The 18,579-nt window shown below is 45.8% G+C and overlaps 1 protein-coding gene across 4 annotated transcripts in view; it reads right to left on the minus strand.

Moving 5' to 3' along the window:
- Positions 1–10,207: 10,207 nt before the first annotated feature.
- BZW2 (basic leucine zipper and W2 domains 2) overlaps positions 10,208–18,579 on the minus strand; it is a 207,138-nt gene continuing 198,766 nt past the window's right edge. For all 4 annotated transcript variants that reach the window (XM_063924410.1, XM_063924407.1, XM_063924408.1 and 1 more), the window contains exon 12: positions 10,208–10,626. In XM_063924410.1, the coding sequence (XP_063780480.1) occupies positions 10,598–10,626 (29 nt within the window). In that variant the 3' untranslated portion in view covers positions 10,208–10,597. The remainder of the gene's footprint in view (positions 10,627–18,579) is intronic.

Genomic DNA, 18,579 nt, shown 5'->3' on the forward strand with positions numbered 1-18,579 from the left:
GTATAACTAAATGCTGTGATTGATTATAACAGCAATAATTAGTGAGCAAGTGGGTAATAACCCATACATTTCATTAGAAGGTTATACATCTACCCTACTATTACGAGACACAGCAGCTGATGTCAACCACACGGATACATTGGGGTATATTTACTAAAATTCGTATTTTCCCGTTTGAGGTCAAAGTTCAATCACGAATGACATCGAAAGTGTAAAGTTGCAACTTTTTGAATTTAGTACGACTAATTTACTAAGCTGCCGTATTCTGCATTTTCGGATTTACCGATGTCGATGTCATTCGTTTTTTTTGGCAGTGTTTTACGGGAGTGACTTGTAAAACACTGCCGACTTTAATACAATGAATCTCAGCCGGATCTGAGAGATCCGTGCTGGGCTTCATTGTGCACCTTTTTAAAAAATAAAATCAGTGTTAAAATCCCCCCAAAAATTGCGTGGGGTCCCCCCTCCTAAGCATATCCAGCCTCGGGCTCTTTGAGCCGGTCCTGGTTGCAAAAATATGGGGGGGGAAATGATAGGGGTTCCCCCATATTTAAACAACCAGCACCGGGCTCTGCGCCTGGTCCTGGTTCCAAAAATACGGGGGACAAAAAGCGTAGGGGTCCCCCGTATTTCTGAAACTAGCACCGGGCTCCACTAGCCAGATACATAATGCCACAGCCGGGGGACACTTTTATATAGGTCCCGGCGGCCCTGGCATTACATAACCAACTAGTCACCCCTGGCCGGGGTACCCTGGAGGAGTGGGGACCCCATCAATCAAGGGGTTCCCCCCTCAAGCCACCCAAGGACCAGGGGTGAAGCCCGAGGCTGTCCCCCCCCCCCCATCCAAGGGCTGCGGATGGGAGGCTGATAGCCGTTTTGTAAAAAAATGAATATTGTTTTTAGTAGCAGTACTAAAAGTCCCAGCAAGCCTCCCCCGCAAGCTGGTACTTGGAGAACCACAAGTACCAGCATGCGGTGGAAAACCGGGCCCGCTGGTACCTGTAGTACTACTACTAAAAAAATACCCCAATAAAAACACAAGACACACACCTTGAAAGTAAAACTTTAATACATACATACACACCTCCATATACACATACTTACCTATGTTCACACGAGGGTCGGTCCTCTTCTCCATGTAGAATCCATGGTGTACCTGTTGAAAAAATTATACTCACAAAATCCAGTGTAGAAGGCTCCTCTTGTAATCCAGGTACTTGGCAAAATAAAAAAACGGACACCCGACCGCGCACTGAAAGGGGCTTTTCACATGGGACCCCTTTCCCCGAATGCCAGAAACCCCCTCTGACTTATGTCTAAGAGGGTTCCATCAGCCAATCAGGGAGCGCCACATTGTGGCACCCTCCTGATTGGCTGTGTGCTCCTCTACTGTATGACAGGCAGCACACGGCAGTGTTACAATGTAGCGCCTATGCGCTCCATTATGACCAATGGTGGGAACTTTGTGGTCAGCAGTTGACCGAAAGTAACCAGACTTACTCCTAGCTAGCGATCACTTCAGTCTGTTTAGTTCCTGTTTTGACGTCACAAACATGCCCTGCGTTCGGCCAGCCACTCCCCCGTTTCCCCAGGCACGCCTGCGTTTGTATCTGACACGCCTGCGTTTTTCAGCACACTCCCGGAAAACGGTCAGTTATCTCCCAGAAATGCCCCATTCCTGTCAATCACTCACCGATCAGCAGTGCGACTGAAAAGCATCGCTAAACCTTGTGTGAAACTGCATCGGCTTTTGTGAAAGTATGTCGCGCCATACGCATGCACAGAAGTGCCGATTGTTTGCCTAATTGCTGCGCTGCGAACAACGGCAGCTAGCAATCAACTCGGAATGACCCCCTTTATTCCAAAGGGTCCTAGGTCTCCTTGCTTAGCTTCTCACTCTACTTAGGTCTCCTCCTATGAGGTAAAAATTTTAATATTTCCGCACAACAGTTAAGGTCACTGGGAGAGCTGTTGGTGCCCTTTACACAGCAGATAAACAGTTGCTGACTATCAAGCTTTCCTTTAATGCATTTAAGAGTCAAAATATCTCTCTCTCCTTTCCTCCTATTGCTCTATGAGAGGTTCGGCAATGTTTAGTACAAGTGACGAGTTAACTTCTGATAATTGAGACACTATCCTCTCCTGACTGGAAATAGGTTGGTTTAGTACTTATATTTGAAATAAATATATATATATATATATATATATATATATATATAGCAAATACCACAGACTCATCACAAAATCTCCTGAACCATAAGGCTATATTTCCTTGCCAGTGGCTGTTGCAGAGCAGTCCATTATTCAAATAGGGGAGTCATACCCAGCAAAGTTTGACAGTGCCTGGCAGTGGCAGTTGATGTAGCGCCCCTACTTGAATAAAGGGCTGCTCTGCAACTGCCACTGGCAAGGAAGTCTGGGAACAAAGCATTGTGTGCCCCCCCCCCCCCGTGACTTGTTATCACCTGCACCATGTATTCTTTATTTCTTTATACCCTTATCTGGGTGGGCTGTCGTAACTTTCCTTTGTGAAGGGGGAATTCCCAATAATCATCTCATCCCTTTTAACCCCTTTGTGGGGGGAAATTTGAAAAATCCCTTCTTAGTGGGTGCCTATGTCACAAAAGAAAGCTACTAGCCAAATGTCAAGTTCCTAGTCCTTACGGTTCAGGAGAGTTTGTGATGAGTCAGTGGTATTTGCCTTTTATATAATAGACTAGCTGAGTACCCATGCTTCGCTATGGGATAAGGATGGTAAATTCGAATTATAGTTGTTCGTTAATTAAGTTGGTTGGAGATCTAGTATATAGTCATATCTTGCTTCCCTGACCCACTTTGTGTCGTGGCTGGACCTCTTTTTGGTCCCCCAAGAGACCCTTCTCTTCCTACTATACAACTCTCAGTCTGTGGCTTCCTGCTGCCTCCTTTCCCCTCCTCACATCATGTCAGCGCTCCTGTGAAATTATCGATTTATTTACAGTTTCTTATATAGCGCAGCACATTATGCATCTCCTGATATACTCTGTGCTGCTGTGGGACCCTGCTACTTCCACTATATAACTCTCAGTGTGTGGGTTCGTGCTACCTCCATTCCCCTCCTCACATCATAGCACTGGCCCTGTCACATGCAGCCCTGTCATCACTGACATATCATGCATCTCCTAATATACTCTGTGCTGCTGGGGACCCTGCTCCTCCCACTATATAACTCTGTGTGTGACTTCCTGCTACCTCCATTCAGGGTAGTACGGATGGTGTAATGGTTAGCATTACTGCCTCACAGCACTGAGGTCATGGGTTCGATTCCCACCATGGCCCTAACTGTGTTGAGTTTGTATATTCTCCCTGTACTTGCGTGGGTTTCCTCTGGGTGCTCTGGTTTCCTCCCACAATCCAAAAATATACTGCTAGGTTAATTGGATCCCAACAAAAAGTATCCCTAGTGTGAATGTGTGTGTACATGTGATAGGGAATATAGACTGTAAGCTCCACTGGGGCAGGGACTGATGTGAATGGCCAAATATTCTCTGTAAAGCGCTGCAGAATATGTGTGCGCTATATAAATAACTGATAATAAGCAATAACAATTCCCTTCCTCACATCATGTCACTGCCACTGTCACATGCAGCCCTGTCCTCACTGACATATCATGCATGTCCTGTTATAGTCTGTGCTGCTGGCCCACCCCTAGGGGTGCTAGGGATGTCTGCGCAGCCCAGTGTGTAAGTCATCTGTGTAACGAGTTTGGTGTAAATTGCACCAGGCATTACGGATTTATGCTGTCTCCTGAAATACTCTGTGCTGCTGTGCCACCCCTACAGTGTTTGGTCCCAGATTGTAAATCATATGTGTACCAAGTTTGGTGTAAATTGCTCCAGGCATTCCCGAGTTATGCTGTCTACTGAAATACTCTGTGCTGCTGCCTCACCCCTAGGGGTGCTAGGGGTGTCTTACCGCACCAGTGTTTGGTCCCAGATTGTAAGTCATATGTGTACCCAGTTTGGTGTAAATTGTTGCAGGCATTCCGAGTTATGCTGGAACATACATACATACATACATACATACATACATACATACATACATACATACACACACACACACACACACACACACACACACACATCCATTTTTTCCAATTTCCGAGGATGGACAGTGACATTTGTAAAACCGGTTCTTAGCAAGCACCTGGGACCTAAGGAGAAGCTACCTGCCAAGTTGCAAGATTGTAGGCCTTGTGGTTTAAGAGATTTCGTGATGAGTCAATCAGTGAGTCAATCTCCTTTTTTGCCTTTTATATATATAGATTACTGCCTTTTGTGCTACACTGTAATATAAATTTATGGGGTCATTTCCGGCGGGAAGGATCCGACAAGCATTGAACACACCCCTTAGTAGTGAATACTTCTGTTAACTTCCAAATTATAATATCTGAAATGCGTTAAGCTACTGATCATTTTTCTGGGTGTACCTGCTCTGTGAGGACCGTGACCTGGACAAGGAGGCTTAAACCCTTGAGGACCCTGATTCCATCTGGGAGGGTAACCTGGCCAGTGTCAGAGTATGGATGACCTTTATAACCACTGAAATGTGGTGATAAGCTTTTATCTTTTTTTGTAAATGTGAGTGATGTATGCAAGGCCGGTGCAAGGTTTCTCGGCACCCTAGGCAAAACTTCTGCCTACTGCCCCTTCCCTCTACCCGAGGGCTGCTCTTTTCTCCCCATCTACCCAGTCTGTGTGTGTGCCTGCTGCTCTCACCAACTCCCCCCCTTTTTAAATGTCTGCTACTCTATCCCCCCCACCATCTGTGTGCGTGCTGCTCCTCATCCCCCCCCCCCCCCCCCCCAGACTGTGTGCATGCCTGCTGCTAATCTATGATGGCTATGATGACGCGATTCAACAAGAATAGCGTCATCGCCGGCCCGGACCGCCCACTTTACTCGCTAAGTGGGCGGCCGGGCAGGGGGTGACCCCTGAAATCGGGAGACTTGCCTGCTCTTCCGGGGGGCCGGGAGGGTCACCCGAATTTCAGGAGCCTCCTGCCCATTCCGGGAGGGTAGGCAAGTATGAGTTGCTGCGATCATATAGTTGCCGCCCAGAAATAGATTAAAAACACCCGTTGCAGAAATTGTGAATGCATCGCAATATGCGGGCTGATTGCAAAACCATACGCAATTTAAGGGACATCGAAGATTTTTTTCTATTTGCGCCAGGCAAGGTCATTCACAATTCTTGCGACACAAGAGGCTGGAAGTGGTCTGTGCTGACGTCAGAGGCCCTCCTTAAAAACGCATGGGCACTCCTGCGTTTTTTCAGACACACCCAGAAAACAGCAGGTTTCCGCCCAGAAACGCTGCTTCTTGTCAAACAGCGGCTGCATTGCGATCACGATCTGTACGCAATTTCTGTCGCTGTTTTTGCTTGCGCATGCGCAGTCATTCGACAATCAGCTGCCAAAGGCTGCAATCGTACAGCAATGCGCAGTTGAAATTTTATATTTATTTACAGGGCCGCCATCAAGGGGGTGCCCTGTGTACAGTTGTCCCGGGCCCGGCCACTCTGACAGAATGGAGGGCCCGGGCTGCACACACAGCCAGCCGTGGCTATTCGCGGATGCTGCCCCTTCATATCCCACCACTGATCACAGCAAGCTACAGCTTGCGGTTTGGCTCAATAAAGTTTATTTTATTCTGATGCGACGCAGCTTTACGTCATGATGTCACGCCGCGTCGGGTGAAGAGGAGCCGCGGAGCTAGGGACAGGAGGAGACCAGCAGCAGCAGACAGCGTGGGAGAGACTGAGAGAGAGCAGAGAGGACGGATTTGTAGGTAAGTATGTATGTCTCTGTCTGTGACTGTGTGTTTTGTGAGAAGGGGGCCCGGGGCTGTGAGGACATGTGTATCTGGCACTGGGGTCTGGGGGCATATCTGGTACTGGGGAGTGGGACATATCTGGCACTGGGGGCATATCTGGCACTAAGGCAGGCACTGTGGGGTATTTCTGTATCGCACAGGGGGCATATCTGTATCTGGCACTGGGGGCATATATGTACAGTATCTGGCACTGGGGGCATATCTGGCACTGGGGGCATATATGTATATGGCACTGGGGGCATATCTGGCAGGCACTGTGGGGGCATTTGTGTATCGCACTGGGGGCATATCTAGCAGGCACTTTGGGGAATTTCTGTATCTGCAGTGGGGGCATATATGTATCTGGCACTAAGGGCATATCTTGCATGCACTGTGGGGGCATTTTTGTGTCTGGAACTGGGGGCATATATACACAGACTTGAGACTTGAGGGGTGGCTTCGTGTCTGCATAGAAATTTTATTTTTGGAATATATCTTTATTTTCATTCCTATCTTGTTAGTCCCAGGCCCCACAATTTCTGATGGCAGCCCTGTTTATATTTGAAAGTTTCTATCATGTCCCCCCTTTCCCTTCTCTGCTCCAAACTATACATGTTAAGATCTTCTAGTCTTTCTGGGTATGTTTTGTGATGTAGGCCCTGCCAGGGCCATCTTAACAGCAGTGAAGGCCCCTGGGCACAGCAATGCACTGGGCCCCCTACCCATCCTCCAGCGGTAGGGGTGGGGGGTGCTACCAGCGGCAGCTTTGATGTCTAGTGGGCAGTAGGGGGTGCTCTATCTTTCGCTCAGCATGTAGGACCTGGAGCGGTAATTTCTGCTAATTACTCCTTCACTGCACAGATGGGGCTAAACTGTAGAAGGGGGCATTGGGATGAATGAAGGGGCCCTGGTACATGACTTCCAGGGTGGTAGGGGGTGTTTCATACGTAGGGGAGGGGTGGATAGTGGAGTGGGCTTAATATTTATAATTTTCCGGTGGGAGGGCAGCTTGCTTGACTGCAGATATCTCAAGTTCCTTAAAATATATTTCTTAGCTTTGATTGGGATAAAAAGGCGTGTGGAGCTGGAGCAGGGACCAGCTGCTGGAAGGCTGATATCTCTGGTTCTGGGCATAGTAGAGACAAGCTGCCAGTGTCCAGTGAAAGGGGAGAGTCACAACTTTTGGATTATACCTCAGAAAACTCTACGTCAGACAGAACTCGAGATATCTGGCTGGGAAGAGCAATTAACAGGCTTGGTTGGGGACCGCTACTTTCAAGTCGGGTATCTCCGGTTCCCCAGGACCGATTTTCAAAAATCTGGTACCCCTGGAAAGAGGAGACCCTCAGATATCAGCCTAGGGCACTTATACTCCTGGGGCCCTTGGGCAAGAGCCCATTGAGCCCATACGAAAAGATGACCCTGGGCCCTGCACCATTTTAGTTGCCCTTCTTTGTACAGTCTCTAATGTATTAATATCCTTTTGGAGATATGGCCTCCAGAATTGAACACGGTATTCTAGATGAGGCCGTACCAATGACCTATACAGGGGCATTATGACTTCTTTCTTTCTGTTGCTGATTCCTCTCCCAATGCAGCCAAGCATCTGACTAGCCTTCCTCATTGCTTTCTTACATTGCTTACCTGCCTTTATATCACCTGAAATAGTGACTCCTAGATCCCTTTCCTCCTCAGTAGTTTCCAGTATAGTGACATTAATACTATATTTAGCCTTAGGATTTTTGAGCCCCAAGTGCACGATTTTGCATTTTTTGGGGCATTAAACTGTAATTGCCACGCTCTTGACCATTCCTCTAGTCCAGGCCTGGCCAACCTGTGGCTCTCCAGCTGTTGTGAAACTACAAGTCCCAGCATGCCCTGACACAGTTTTAGCATTCCCTAATAACAAAACTGTGGCAGGGCATGCTGGGATTTGTAGTTTCACAACAGCTGGAGAGCCACAGGCTGGCCAGGCTTGCTCTAGTCTACCTAGATCCTCAATCATTTTTTTTACCCCTGCTAGTGCTTCTACCCTGTTGAATTTGTGTCATCTGTAAAAAGTCATACTTTCCCGCAAGTACCATTTGCAATGTCACTAATAAAGATATTAAAAAGCACTGGTCCAAGTACATATCCCTGGGGTACTCCACTGGTAACATATCCCTCCTGTGAATGCACTCCATTTACTACAACTCTATGTTTCCTATCCTGCAACCAAGATCTTATCCATTCAACCATTTTAGTAACTAATCCCATGCTTTCAAGTTTATTTAGCAGTCTGCGATGTGGGACATTTTCAAAAGACTTAAGATGCCCATACACCTAAAGATTTATCTTCCAATCTGGCTGGTTGGAACGAAAATCTGGTAATGGATGGGAGCAAATGACAGTTGACCATTTCAAATGTCATTTGCTCCCATCCATTACCAGATTTTTGTTCCAACCAGCCAGATTGGAAGATAAATCTTTAGGTGTATGGGCACCTTTACTAAAGTCTAGATAAACTATATCTCTGGACACCCCCCCCCCCCCCCCCTATATCTATTACTTTAGTCACCCAGTCAAAAAAAGTCAATAAGATTTGATTGACATGATCTTCCCCCCAGTAAATCCATGCTGTTTGGGATCCTGTAAATTGTTGGATTTGAGATAATCTACAACTGTTTCTTTTTAGAGTGTTTACATCAGTTTCCCTACTACTGATGTAAGGCTTACCACGTCGGTAGTTGCTTGCCTCTTCCTTGCTTCCACTTTTGTGCAGTGGGACTACGTTCACTCTTTTCAAGTCCTCAGGAATTGCTCCTGTAGCTAGTGACTGGTTGAATAATTCTGTTAATGGTGCTACTAGCACCCCTTTAAGCTCTTTTAGTATCCTTGGATTTATCACATGTGGGCCCATTCATTTATCCAGCTTTGAGAGTTCTGTTAGGACCTTCTCCTCTGTAAATGTACTTATTTCATTTTTCTAAATATAGTTACATTGTCTCTTAACAAGACTCCCAGTCTCTGGCTCTAGTCTTATTATTCCGCCTTGTTTTTCTACTATCGCTGATATAGCTGAAAAAAAGTTTTGCCCTCTTTACCCACTGACTGGACCATTTTCTCCTCAGCTTGTGCCTTTGCACATCTGATTACTGTCTTAGGGGCCCATTTACCAATGATCGTATATGCAATGCAGTCCTGGGCGCTATTATCGACCCATGATCCCATTGCATAATGCGATCATATTGGGTGGATATATCACCTGGCACAGGCAGGGACAGGGGCTCCGAAAGGAGCCTGTCTGTGCGATGCACCAAGTGTGCTGCCGGGGATGCTGTGCATGCACAGTCAACGTAACCGCTGTGCACAGGGGCCATTTCCATCGGAGGGTTCCTGGGGAACTCTGCCAGAACGACTTCTCCTGAAGTGTAGCCCATAGGTTTCCAGATATTGATACATTAGGCAGTATCACATCCCCCATAAAAACCTGCAGTAATCCCTCTTCCTTACATTGCTGAGGTACATATTGTAATATTTGTGGCTAGCCCTCTAGAACACCCATTTTAGCCGCAAATATTGTATGATAAATGGTCCCTTTAGTCTCCTTTTAACTAGATGCTCCTATTTGCTTATATTCCCTAAAGGCCATCTTTTTCACTTTCACAATACTTGGTACTTCTTTCACAATAACACACTGGCTTCCTTTTCCTTGTATTTTTTTATCCCTTATGATGTAAGGGTTTGTTGCCTTTACCATTGCACTTTTTATATTTTCCTACCTCTCCTGCACTCCTTCCAAGTTCCTCCACTCTGCCAAAGAACCATTTACACATTTACCCATCCCTACAAAGTCAGCCTTCCTAAAATCTAACACCTTTGTTTGTGTGTTGGATGAGTTGGTCTCTGTCTTTATGCTGAACCATACTGCTTGATGATCACTGGATCCCAGGTTTTCACCCACTTTTACGTCAGATATTCTGTCTCCATTTGTAAGTATTAAGTCTATCATTGTGTCTTTCCAAGTGGGCTACCCTCACCAACTGCAGGATGCTCCCTGCAAGGAATTCAGAATGTCCCTACTTCTGGTGGAACTTGCAACAGACACCTCCCAGTTTACATCAGGAAGATTAAAGTCTCCCGTGGCTATTACCTCTCAATGCCATTGCGCAGCTGCAGGTTAACGATAATCTACGTGGATGCAGTACCTGTGCAACAAACTTTGAATCACGCCCAGGATCACAGGTGAAATATTATATGCGTATAATATGACAGAATGACTGATTTATATGCCTGTGCTCCTGCCACAGATCGGGAAACATACCCTATACCTCCAGGAGGCAATATAATCAATATATAAAAAAGCAGAAGCCGTTAGAAATAAAAAGCCTTTATTCAAAAAGGGAAATAAAAGTATTTCATATCACATACACAAGCAGATATTGCGCTACGATCACAAACTAAAGAACTGTACACAAGGAATTTGGAGTTTTGTTCATTCGGTGCTTGAAAAACACTTAAATGTAGGAGTCCATAGAGATTGTGTGTCTCTCTTGCCAACTGGCTCCTGGATGTATGGCCTGGCCTATCACCACATTGGACGGAGCAGAGGTAGAGTTCCAGCTGAAGTACCCAATGGCCTGAGGGCACCAACTAAAACCACGTTTCCTATAAATAAAGGGAACTGCTAGCTGATCATTTTCGGTCAGATACTAAAGGAAAGCCTGCCTGGATAATACAGGACATGTCCCAGGCACACCTGGCTCAGTTCTCTTCTCCTTCAGACTCGGATTCTAGAACACAGAGACAGAGAGACAGTGTCACACAATCAATCACATGGGTTTAAGTTTACTTCTATAGCGTCATCGCTGTACTGCTTGGTAGAAGCTGCTTTGGCTAAAGTCAGCCTCTACCAGCTATATGAATATATATATACACATTTATCTAGCATCCATTTTACATGGTGTATCTTAAATCAAACAACTTACAGGTTCCAAAACAGCATGGATTTACTGGTGGGCGATCATGCCAAACAAATCTTATTGACTTTTTTGACTCTGTGATGAAAATAATAGATCAAGGGGGAGCTGTAGATGTAGCATATCTAGACTTTAGTAAGGCATTTGACACTGTCCCACACAGAAAGCGTGGGGGTGGATTATAAATCAGTTAAATGGATAAGAACCTGGTTGCAGGATAGGAAACAGACAGTTGTAGTAAATGGAGTGCAATCTATGGAGGGAAATGTTACCAGTGGAGTACCCCAGGGATCTGTACTTGGACCAGTTCTCTTTAATATCTTTGTTGGTGACATTGCAAATGGTATTGAAGGGAAAGTATGCCTTTTTGCAGATGATACAAAGATATGCAACAGGGTAGACACACCAGGAGGGGTAAAACAAATGATTGATGACCTAGCTAGACTTGAAAAATGGTCAAGAACATGGCAACTACAGTTTAATGCTAAAAAATGCAAAATCATGCACTTGGGTCTCAAAAACCCAAAGGCTAAATATAGTATCACGGGTACTATAATGGAAACTACTGAAGAGGAAAGGGATTTAGGAGTCACTATTACAAGTGACTTAAAGGCAGGAAAGCAATGCAACAAAGCAATGAGAAAGGCAAGTCAGATGCTTGGTTGCATAGGGAGAGGAATCAGTAGCAGGAAAAAAGAAGTGATAATGCCACTGTATAGGTCATTGGTGCGGCCTCATCTGGAATACTGTGTCCAGTTCTGGAGACCATATCTCCAGAAGGATATAAATACATTAGAGAGTGTACAAAGAAGGGCAACTAAAAATGGTGCATGGCCTACATCACAAAACTTACCCGGAAAGGCTAAAAGATCTTAACATGTATAGTATGGAGGAGAGAAGGGAAAGGGGAGACATGATAGAAACTTTCAAATACACCAAAGGTTTTAACAAAGTTCAGGAGGGAAACATTCTTCAAAGGAAGAGAAGTATTAGAACTCGAGGACATACACTGAAACTGGAGGGAGGCAGGTTCAGGGGAAATTTAAGGAAAAATTACTTCACAGAAAGGGTAGTGGATAGGTGGAATAGCCTCCCGTCAGAGGTGGTAGAGGCTAAGACTATAGAGCAATTTAAACATACATGGCATATGAATATCCTTACAAAGAATTAAGGTTCAAAAAGGGTTGAGATTACCTAAAGGATAAAAAAAAGGGGCAGACTAGATGGGCCAAGTGGTTCTTATCTGCCGTCAAATTCTATGTTTCTATTCAATCTTTACTAGTCATTTGCAGCAGTTTTGCAAAGTTGCAGTCATTTTCTACATAGATAAGTTACCGCTTTTCCATAATATTTATTTACTTGAATTTAACTAGCTTATACATTTTCTGTTTCTCAAACCTATCACTGTAATATAGATACAATATTCTCTGGAACATTTTTTACTAAAAATGATAAAGAAAAAAAAGAAGTGAGTGATAACCACCAGGTGGCAGCAAACACCAACATAATATACTGTACAAGTTTGTAGAGCCTGTGCTTGTGGGGAAGAGTGGGTTCTTGATGTAGAGTGAGCTACATCAGGTGGTGCTGTGCATCCTGCGTTTATATAGCTCTGTGCCCGCCCATTACAGTGATCATATGCATACGTGCCCATGTAGGTGTGTGTCTGCTACTGACGCCTAGGTAGGTGAGACCTGGAAGATCTAACGTAGCCTGAGTGGAGTATTATTATCAGGTGATATAGGGCAGGTGCAGATAGTGTATTATGACAATGACGGTCCTCAGTGCTAGTGAACTGCCTGTGATTGGCTGTTTGTGAATGTTCCACTGAAGCTGATTGAGGATTTCTTCGTCACTCAGGGAGATATGTTTTTATGTTCATGTTTAACCATCTGCATGGCACTAACGCATGAGATGTTACCGCAGCCAGAAGTGCATTACCTGACAAAGGGGGTCATTCCGAGTTGGTAGCTCGTTATGTTTTTCTCGCAACGGAGCGATTAGTCGCTAATGCGCATGCGCAATGTCCACAGTGCGACTGCGCCAAGTAAATTTGCTATGCAGTTAGGTATTTTACTCACGGCATTACAAGGTTTTTTCTTCGTTCTGGTGATCGTAATGTGATTGACAGGAAGTGGGTGTTTCTGGGCGGAAACTGTCCGTTTTATGGGTGTGTGCGAAAAAACGCTACCGTTTCTGGGAAAAACGCGGGAGTGGCTGGAGAAACGGAGGAGTGTCTGGGCGAACGCTGGGTGTGTTTGTGACGTCAAACCAGGAACGACACTGACTGAACTGATCGCAGATGCCGAGTAAGTCTGGAGCTACTCAGAAACTGCTAAGAAGTGTCTATTCGCAATTCTGCTAATCTTTCATTCGCAATTTTGATAAGCTAAGATTCACTCCTAGTAGGCGGCGGCTTAGCGTGTGCAAAGCTGCTAAAAGCAGCTTGCGAGCGAACAACTCGGAATGACCCCCAAAGTCGCATCTCATGCATTTGTGCAGACCTGCTGCATCCCCCATGTGTAATGGAGGAAAACCTTTCTACACATGTGTAAAAAGGGGAAGGGAAGGAAGGGGTGGGTTATGGTGGGGATCTTATACCACTGAAGGGAGAGGGGTATTTCTCATTCTTCATCTGTCCTTCTATTCCTTATTCACCAGTCCTTCACTTTCTTATTCTCCCAGGCCTTCTCTTCCTCATTCTTACCCTGTCCTTCTCCTCCACTTTCTCATTCTCTCCCAGTACTTCTTCTCCAGACCTCCACTTTCTCATTCTCTCCCAGTACTTCTCCTCCAGACCTCCACTTTCTCATTGTCTCCCAGTACTTCTCCTTCAGACCTCCACTTTCTCATTCTCTACCAGTACTTCTCCTCCATACCTCCACTTTCTCATTCTCTCCCAGTACTTCTCCTCCAGACCAACACTTTCTCATTCTCCCCCAGTACTTCTCCTCATTCTACCCCAGTACTTCTCTTCCCCATTCTACCCCAGAACTCAGCTTTCTCATTCTCCCCATGTCTTTCTCCTCCTCATTCTCCCCCCTGTCCTCAACTTCCCCATTCTCCCTTTGTCCTTCTCTCTATCACACTACCCCAGTTCCCTGTTTCCTCATTCTACCCTGTCCTTCTTCCTACTTATTTTCCCCATTCCTTCTCTTCCTCATTCTCTCCCTTGTCCTTCTCGTCCTCATACTCCCCAGAGTTCTTTGCTTCCTCATTCGCACCCTTGACTTTCTCTTTCTCATTCTCCCCCTTGTCCTTCTCTTACTCATACTCCCAGTCAGTAGCAGGAAAAGAGAAGTAATAATGCCACTGTATAGGTCATTGTGCGGCCTCATCTGGAATACTGTGTCCAGTTCTGGAGACCATATCTCCAGAAGGATATAAATACATTAGAGAGTGTACAAAGAAGGGCAACTAAAAATGGTGCATGGCCTACATCACAAAACTTACCCAGAAAGGCTAAAAGATCTTAACATGTATAGTATGGAGGAGAGAAGGGAAAGGGGAGACATGATAGAAACTTTCAAATATACCAAAGGTTTTAACAAAGTTCAGGAGGGAAACATTCTTCAAAGGAAGAGAAGTATTAGAACTCGAGGACATACACTGAAACTGGAGGGAGGCAGGTTCAGGGGAAATTGAAGGAAAAATTATTTCACAGAAAGGGTAGTGGATAAGTGGAATAGCCTCCCATCAGAGGTGGTAGAGGCTAAGACTGTAGAGCAATTTAAACATGCTTGGGATAGGCATATGAATATCCTTACAAAGAATTAAGGTTCAAAAAGGGTTGCGATTACCTAAAGGATAAAAAAAAAATGGGCAGACTAGATGGGCCAAGTGGTTCTTATCTGCTGTCAAATTCTATGTTTCTATGTTTCCCCCCTGTCCTTCTCCTCCTCGGACTCCCACGAGTCCAGCGTTTCCTCATTCTCTCCCTAGACCACCGCTTCCTCATTCTCAATCCTTCTCTTCCTCATTCTCACTCAGTCCTTCTCTTCCTCATAAACCATAGTTTTCTGCTTCCTTATTCTCTTTCAGTTCTGACTCTTCCTCAGTCTCCCCTTTGTCCTTCTCCTCCTCCCCCTATCCTTCTCTTCCTTGGACTCTCCCCAGTCCACCGCTTCCTCATTCTTCCCCAGTCAACAGCTACCTCATTCTCCTCCAGTCCTTCTCTTCCTTATTATCACTCAGTTCTCACTGTGTCACGCTCTGCATAAGTTGGGGTTCCGACAACAGAGTTTTGGCTGAAGGGATAGCTACCTGTGAGAAGAGTAAACAAGGTGGTTGAATGTAATTCCTCCTCATGGGGTGGAGGCCAAACTAAGTGTTAACGTTGGCCGGAGGGCGTAAAGAAAAGGAGGACTTCGTAGGAAGATAACTGTCGTTTTAATGAATAACAGGCTGTACACGAATATTAGAGAAATTGACAAAACTGGAAGAATTAGAGTCTATGGTTACATGACTTGAAGAGTGAAGCTGAAGAACTCCGGTAAAAAGGAACTGAAGACTGTGATTAAAAGACGAGGCTGAAGAACTTGGACTTAGAAGAAATTAAGACTTGTGATTTGTGATTGAAAGACGAGGCTGAAGAACTTGGACTTTGAAGAAATGAAGACGTCTGCGAGAATCACCGTTAGCACCTGGAGCTCCTCTACGACCTGGGACCCCGCGAGCGCTTCCATGAGGGGTGATGGACTTAGACAGCAGGACTGCAGCAGCATTTAGGTAACCGATAGATGAGAGCAACCAGGACCAGGGCACCAGAAGTAACCTGGGAACACAGAGCTGGAGAACCTTTCACAAGGAGGTAACTTGAAGCACTGGCACTCTCCCTCTGAGCCAGTTCCCTTTTGTAAGGGGAGAACACGCAGGATTGGCTGGACACAGAATGGTAACTTAATTGGTAATGCTCTGGTCTCCAACATGGCTGCCCCCAGCACAGGAGACATACTCAGCTGTTAACCCACAGCTTTAGCCAGCTACTGTCTCTGACACACTATACCGTGGTCACCACTAAAGGACTTTACCGCAGCGATCCCCGCCGCAGCGCCCGGCTCTCCAGACCCCCGGCCCTCGGCAGCCGAACATCCGTCCAGGAGGACCCGCCGCCAGCAGCTCCCTTCCGCCGCAGCCAACCAACGGGATGGCAACCCCCGGAGCACCCGCCGGAGGTAAGGCTCCGGAGCCTGACAGTACCCCCCCTTTTTTAGGGTGGGCTCCGAACACCCTTGTGCTTTCATTAGGTTCTTGGTATGAAAGGCCCGGACTAATCTTGGAGCGTGAACATCCTCTTCAGAAACCCAGGACCTTACCTCTGGTCCATATCCCTTCCAATCAATAAGATATTGGAGACGACCATATCTTTTACGACAGTCAAGGATCCTATGAACTTTAAATTCTTCTCCTTGAGCAGCTTGCACCTTGGGAGGTCTAGGGAGCACAGCCCGAAAACGGGCAAGTATGAGAGGCTTCAGTAAGGAGATATGAAATGCATTTGGGATTTTCAAGTACGGAGGCAACGTAACCTTGTACGCTACTGGATTCAATACTTTTTCAATAGGATATGGTCCAATGAATCTGTGGGCAAATTTCTTGGAAGGGCATTTTAGTCTTAAGTTTCGGGGTCTGGGACTCCAGGTCGACAACAAAAAGGTCGACACACCTTAGGTCGACGACAATTGGTTGACACACCTTAGGCCGACATGGACAGAAGGTCGACATGGACAAAAGGTCGACAGGAACAAGGTCGACATGGACAAAAGGTCGACATGAGTTTTTTATGTTTTTTTTGGTGTCGTTTTCTTCGTAGAATGACGGGGAACCCCAATTAGTGCACCGCGTCCCCTCGCATGGCTCGCTTCGCTCGCCATGCTTCGGGCATGGTGCCTTCGCTCCACTTCGCTCGGCACAGATTACCATTCCAATCGTAGTCCACGTGGATCGTTAAGTATGAAAAGGTTCCAAAAAAGAAAAAAATTGGGAAAACTCATGTCGACCTTTTTCCATGTCGACCTTGTTCCTGTCGACATTTTGCCCATGTCGACCTAAGGCGTGTCGACCAATTGGCGTCGATCTAAGGTGTGTCGACCTTTTTGTTGTCGACCTGGAGTCTGGATACCAAGTTTCGGGTAGAAATCCAGACTTGATCCCCCACTTTGAGACTAGGGACAGCCTTCCATTTCCGATCTGCAAAAAAATTGTATTTATTGGATGTTTTAAGCAAAGCCTCATGAACTTGTCACCACATCTTAGTGAATTGCTGAAGGGCTAACTCTGTGGCAGGTAGAAAAAAACTAAGCGCTCAGGTGAGTAGCACTGCACTTAGATTGTCAGCAGCCTCCTGATAAAGGGAATTGCCAATCCCTTAAAACGAAAACTAACCAATAAATAACAAGTGGCGCTTGACAATCAGACAATTAAAAAACATTTATTTATATAAAATGTATGTAAATTACAATTACCTCCCGGGAGTAAAAAACAATGATGAGAATGTCACAACAATATGAATGTGCACTAGATTAATACTTCATAATCAATTAAATAAAAACCTAATTAATAAATCTTACTTGCACGTGACTTATTTATTAGCAACACCTGGAAGGTTTTAAACCGTGCTGGGTTCACTCAGTATACACAAATAATAATATATGGCTGTTATATATTGGATCTAAACAAGAGTCACTCACGGCTGTATGTTTTGGAAGAATTGCGTATAGCACAAATCCATAGCAGTAATCAGCTGGTATATAAAAAGTTATGTGAAAAATACAACCTCCGCTGGGCAGGAGCCTGTTCTGTCCTTGCTCCCTGGTGTCGTCCCGCCGTCCCGTCAGAGACACACACCAGAGCCTCAGCGGGTATGACTGATGCTGCGCCGTGCAGGGAGCCCCGACAAGCCGTCCCCGATGGTCCACGCCACCTCCGGTACCTCCGCACTTTCAAAACGGAGGCTGTAAGCTGATACTCCGGAGTACACCGGTCTACGCCGGGCTGAGAGGGAACGGAGGCTGTAAGCTGATACTCCGGAGTACACCGGTCTACGCCGGGCTGAGAGGGAACGGCACCTGTTGCTTCTACCTCCCCAAGTTTAGTGGACGGCTGTGGTTACAGGGGTTAGAGCTGCAATGAAGGTGTTCCTGATTGCGGTGGTTGGAACCGGGCTCCTGTGCACGGATCGAAGATAAATGTGCAGCCACTACCAGTGTTGATCCTTGGAAGAAAAAAGCCTGTGTCCTTCTAACTCTGTGGCAGGTACTTCGAGAGCTGGAAGAGACTGAAAAACAGGAACACATGTATGAGGTCCATAATTCACATAAAAGGGTGTGGAATGGGTAGCGGAATGGTAAAGATTATTATGAGCGAATTCAGCAAATGGAAGATAGTCCAGCCAATCGTCCTGAGAAGAAGGCATGAAGAGTCGTAGGAAAGTCTCTAACTCTTGGTTCATTCTCTCAGTCTGGCCATCTGATTGGGGATGGTATGCAGAGGAGAAACTTAATTTCATTCCAAGGGCTTAACTCAGTGCTCTCCAGAATTAAGCCACAAATTGAGGTACTCGTTTAGAAACTCTCTCTTGTGGAAATCCATGTAACCGGAAGATGTCTGATATGAACAATTTTGAAAGCTGTGGAGTGGTTGGAAGACCTGTGAGTGGGACAAAGTGCGCCATCTTGGAAAAATCGGTCCACAATGACCCAAATGGTGTTTCGTCCTCTAGAGACAGGCAGGTCAGTTATAAAATCCATGGAGATGTGTGTCTAGGGT

The sequence above is a fragment of the Pseudophryne corroboree genome, chromosome 5 (assembly GCF_028390025.1).
Source record: "Pseudophryne corroboree isolate aPseCor3 chromosome 5, aPseCor3.hap2, whole genome shotgun sequence".
Lineage (NCBI taxonomy): Eukaryota > Metazoa > Chordata > Amphibia > Anura > Myobatrachidae > Pseudophryne > Pseudophryne corroboree.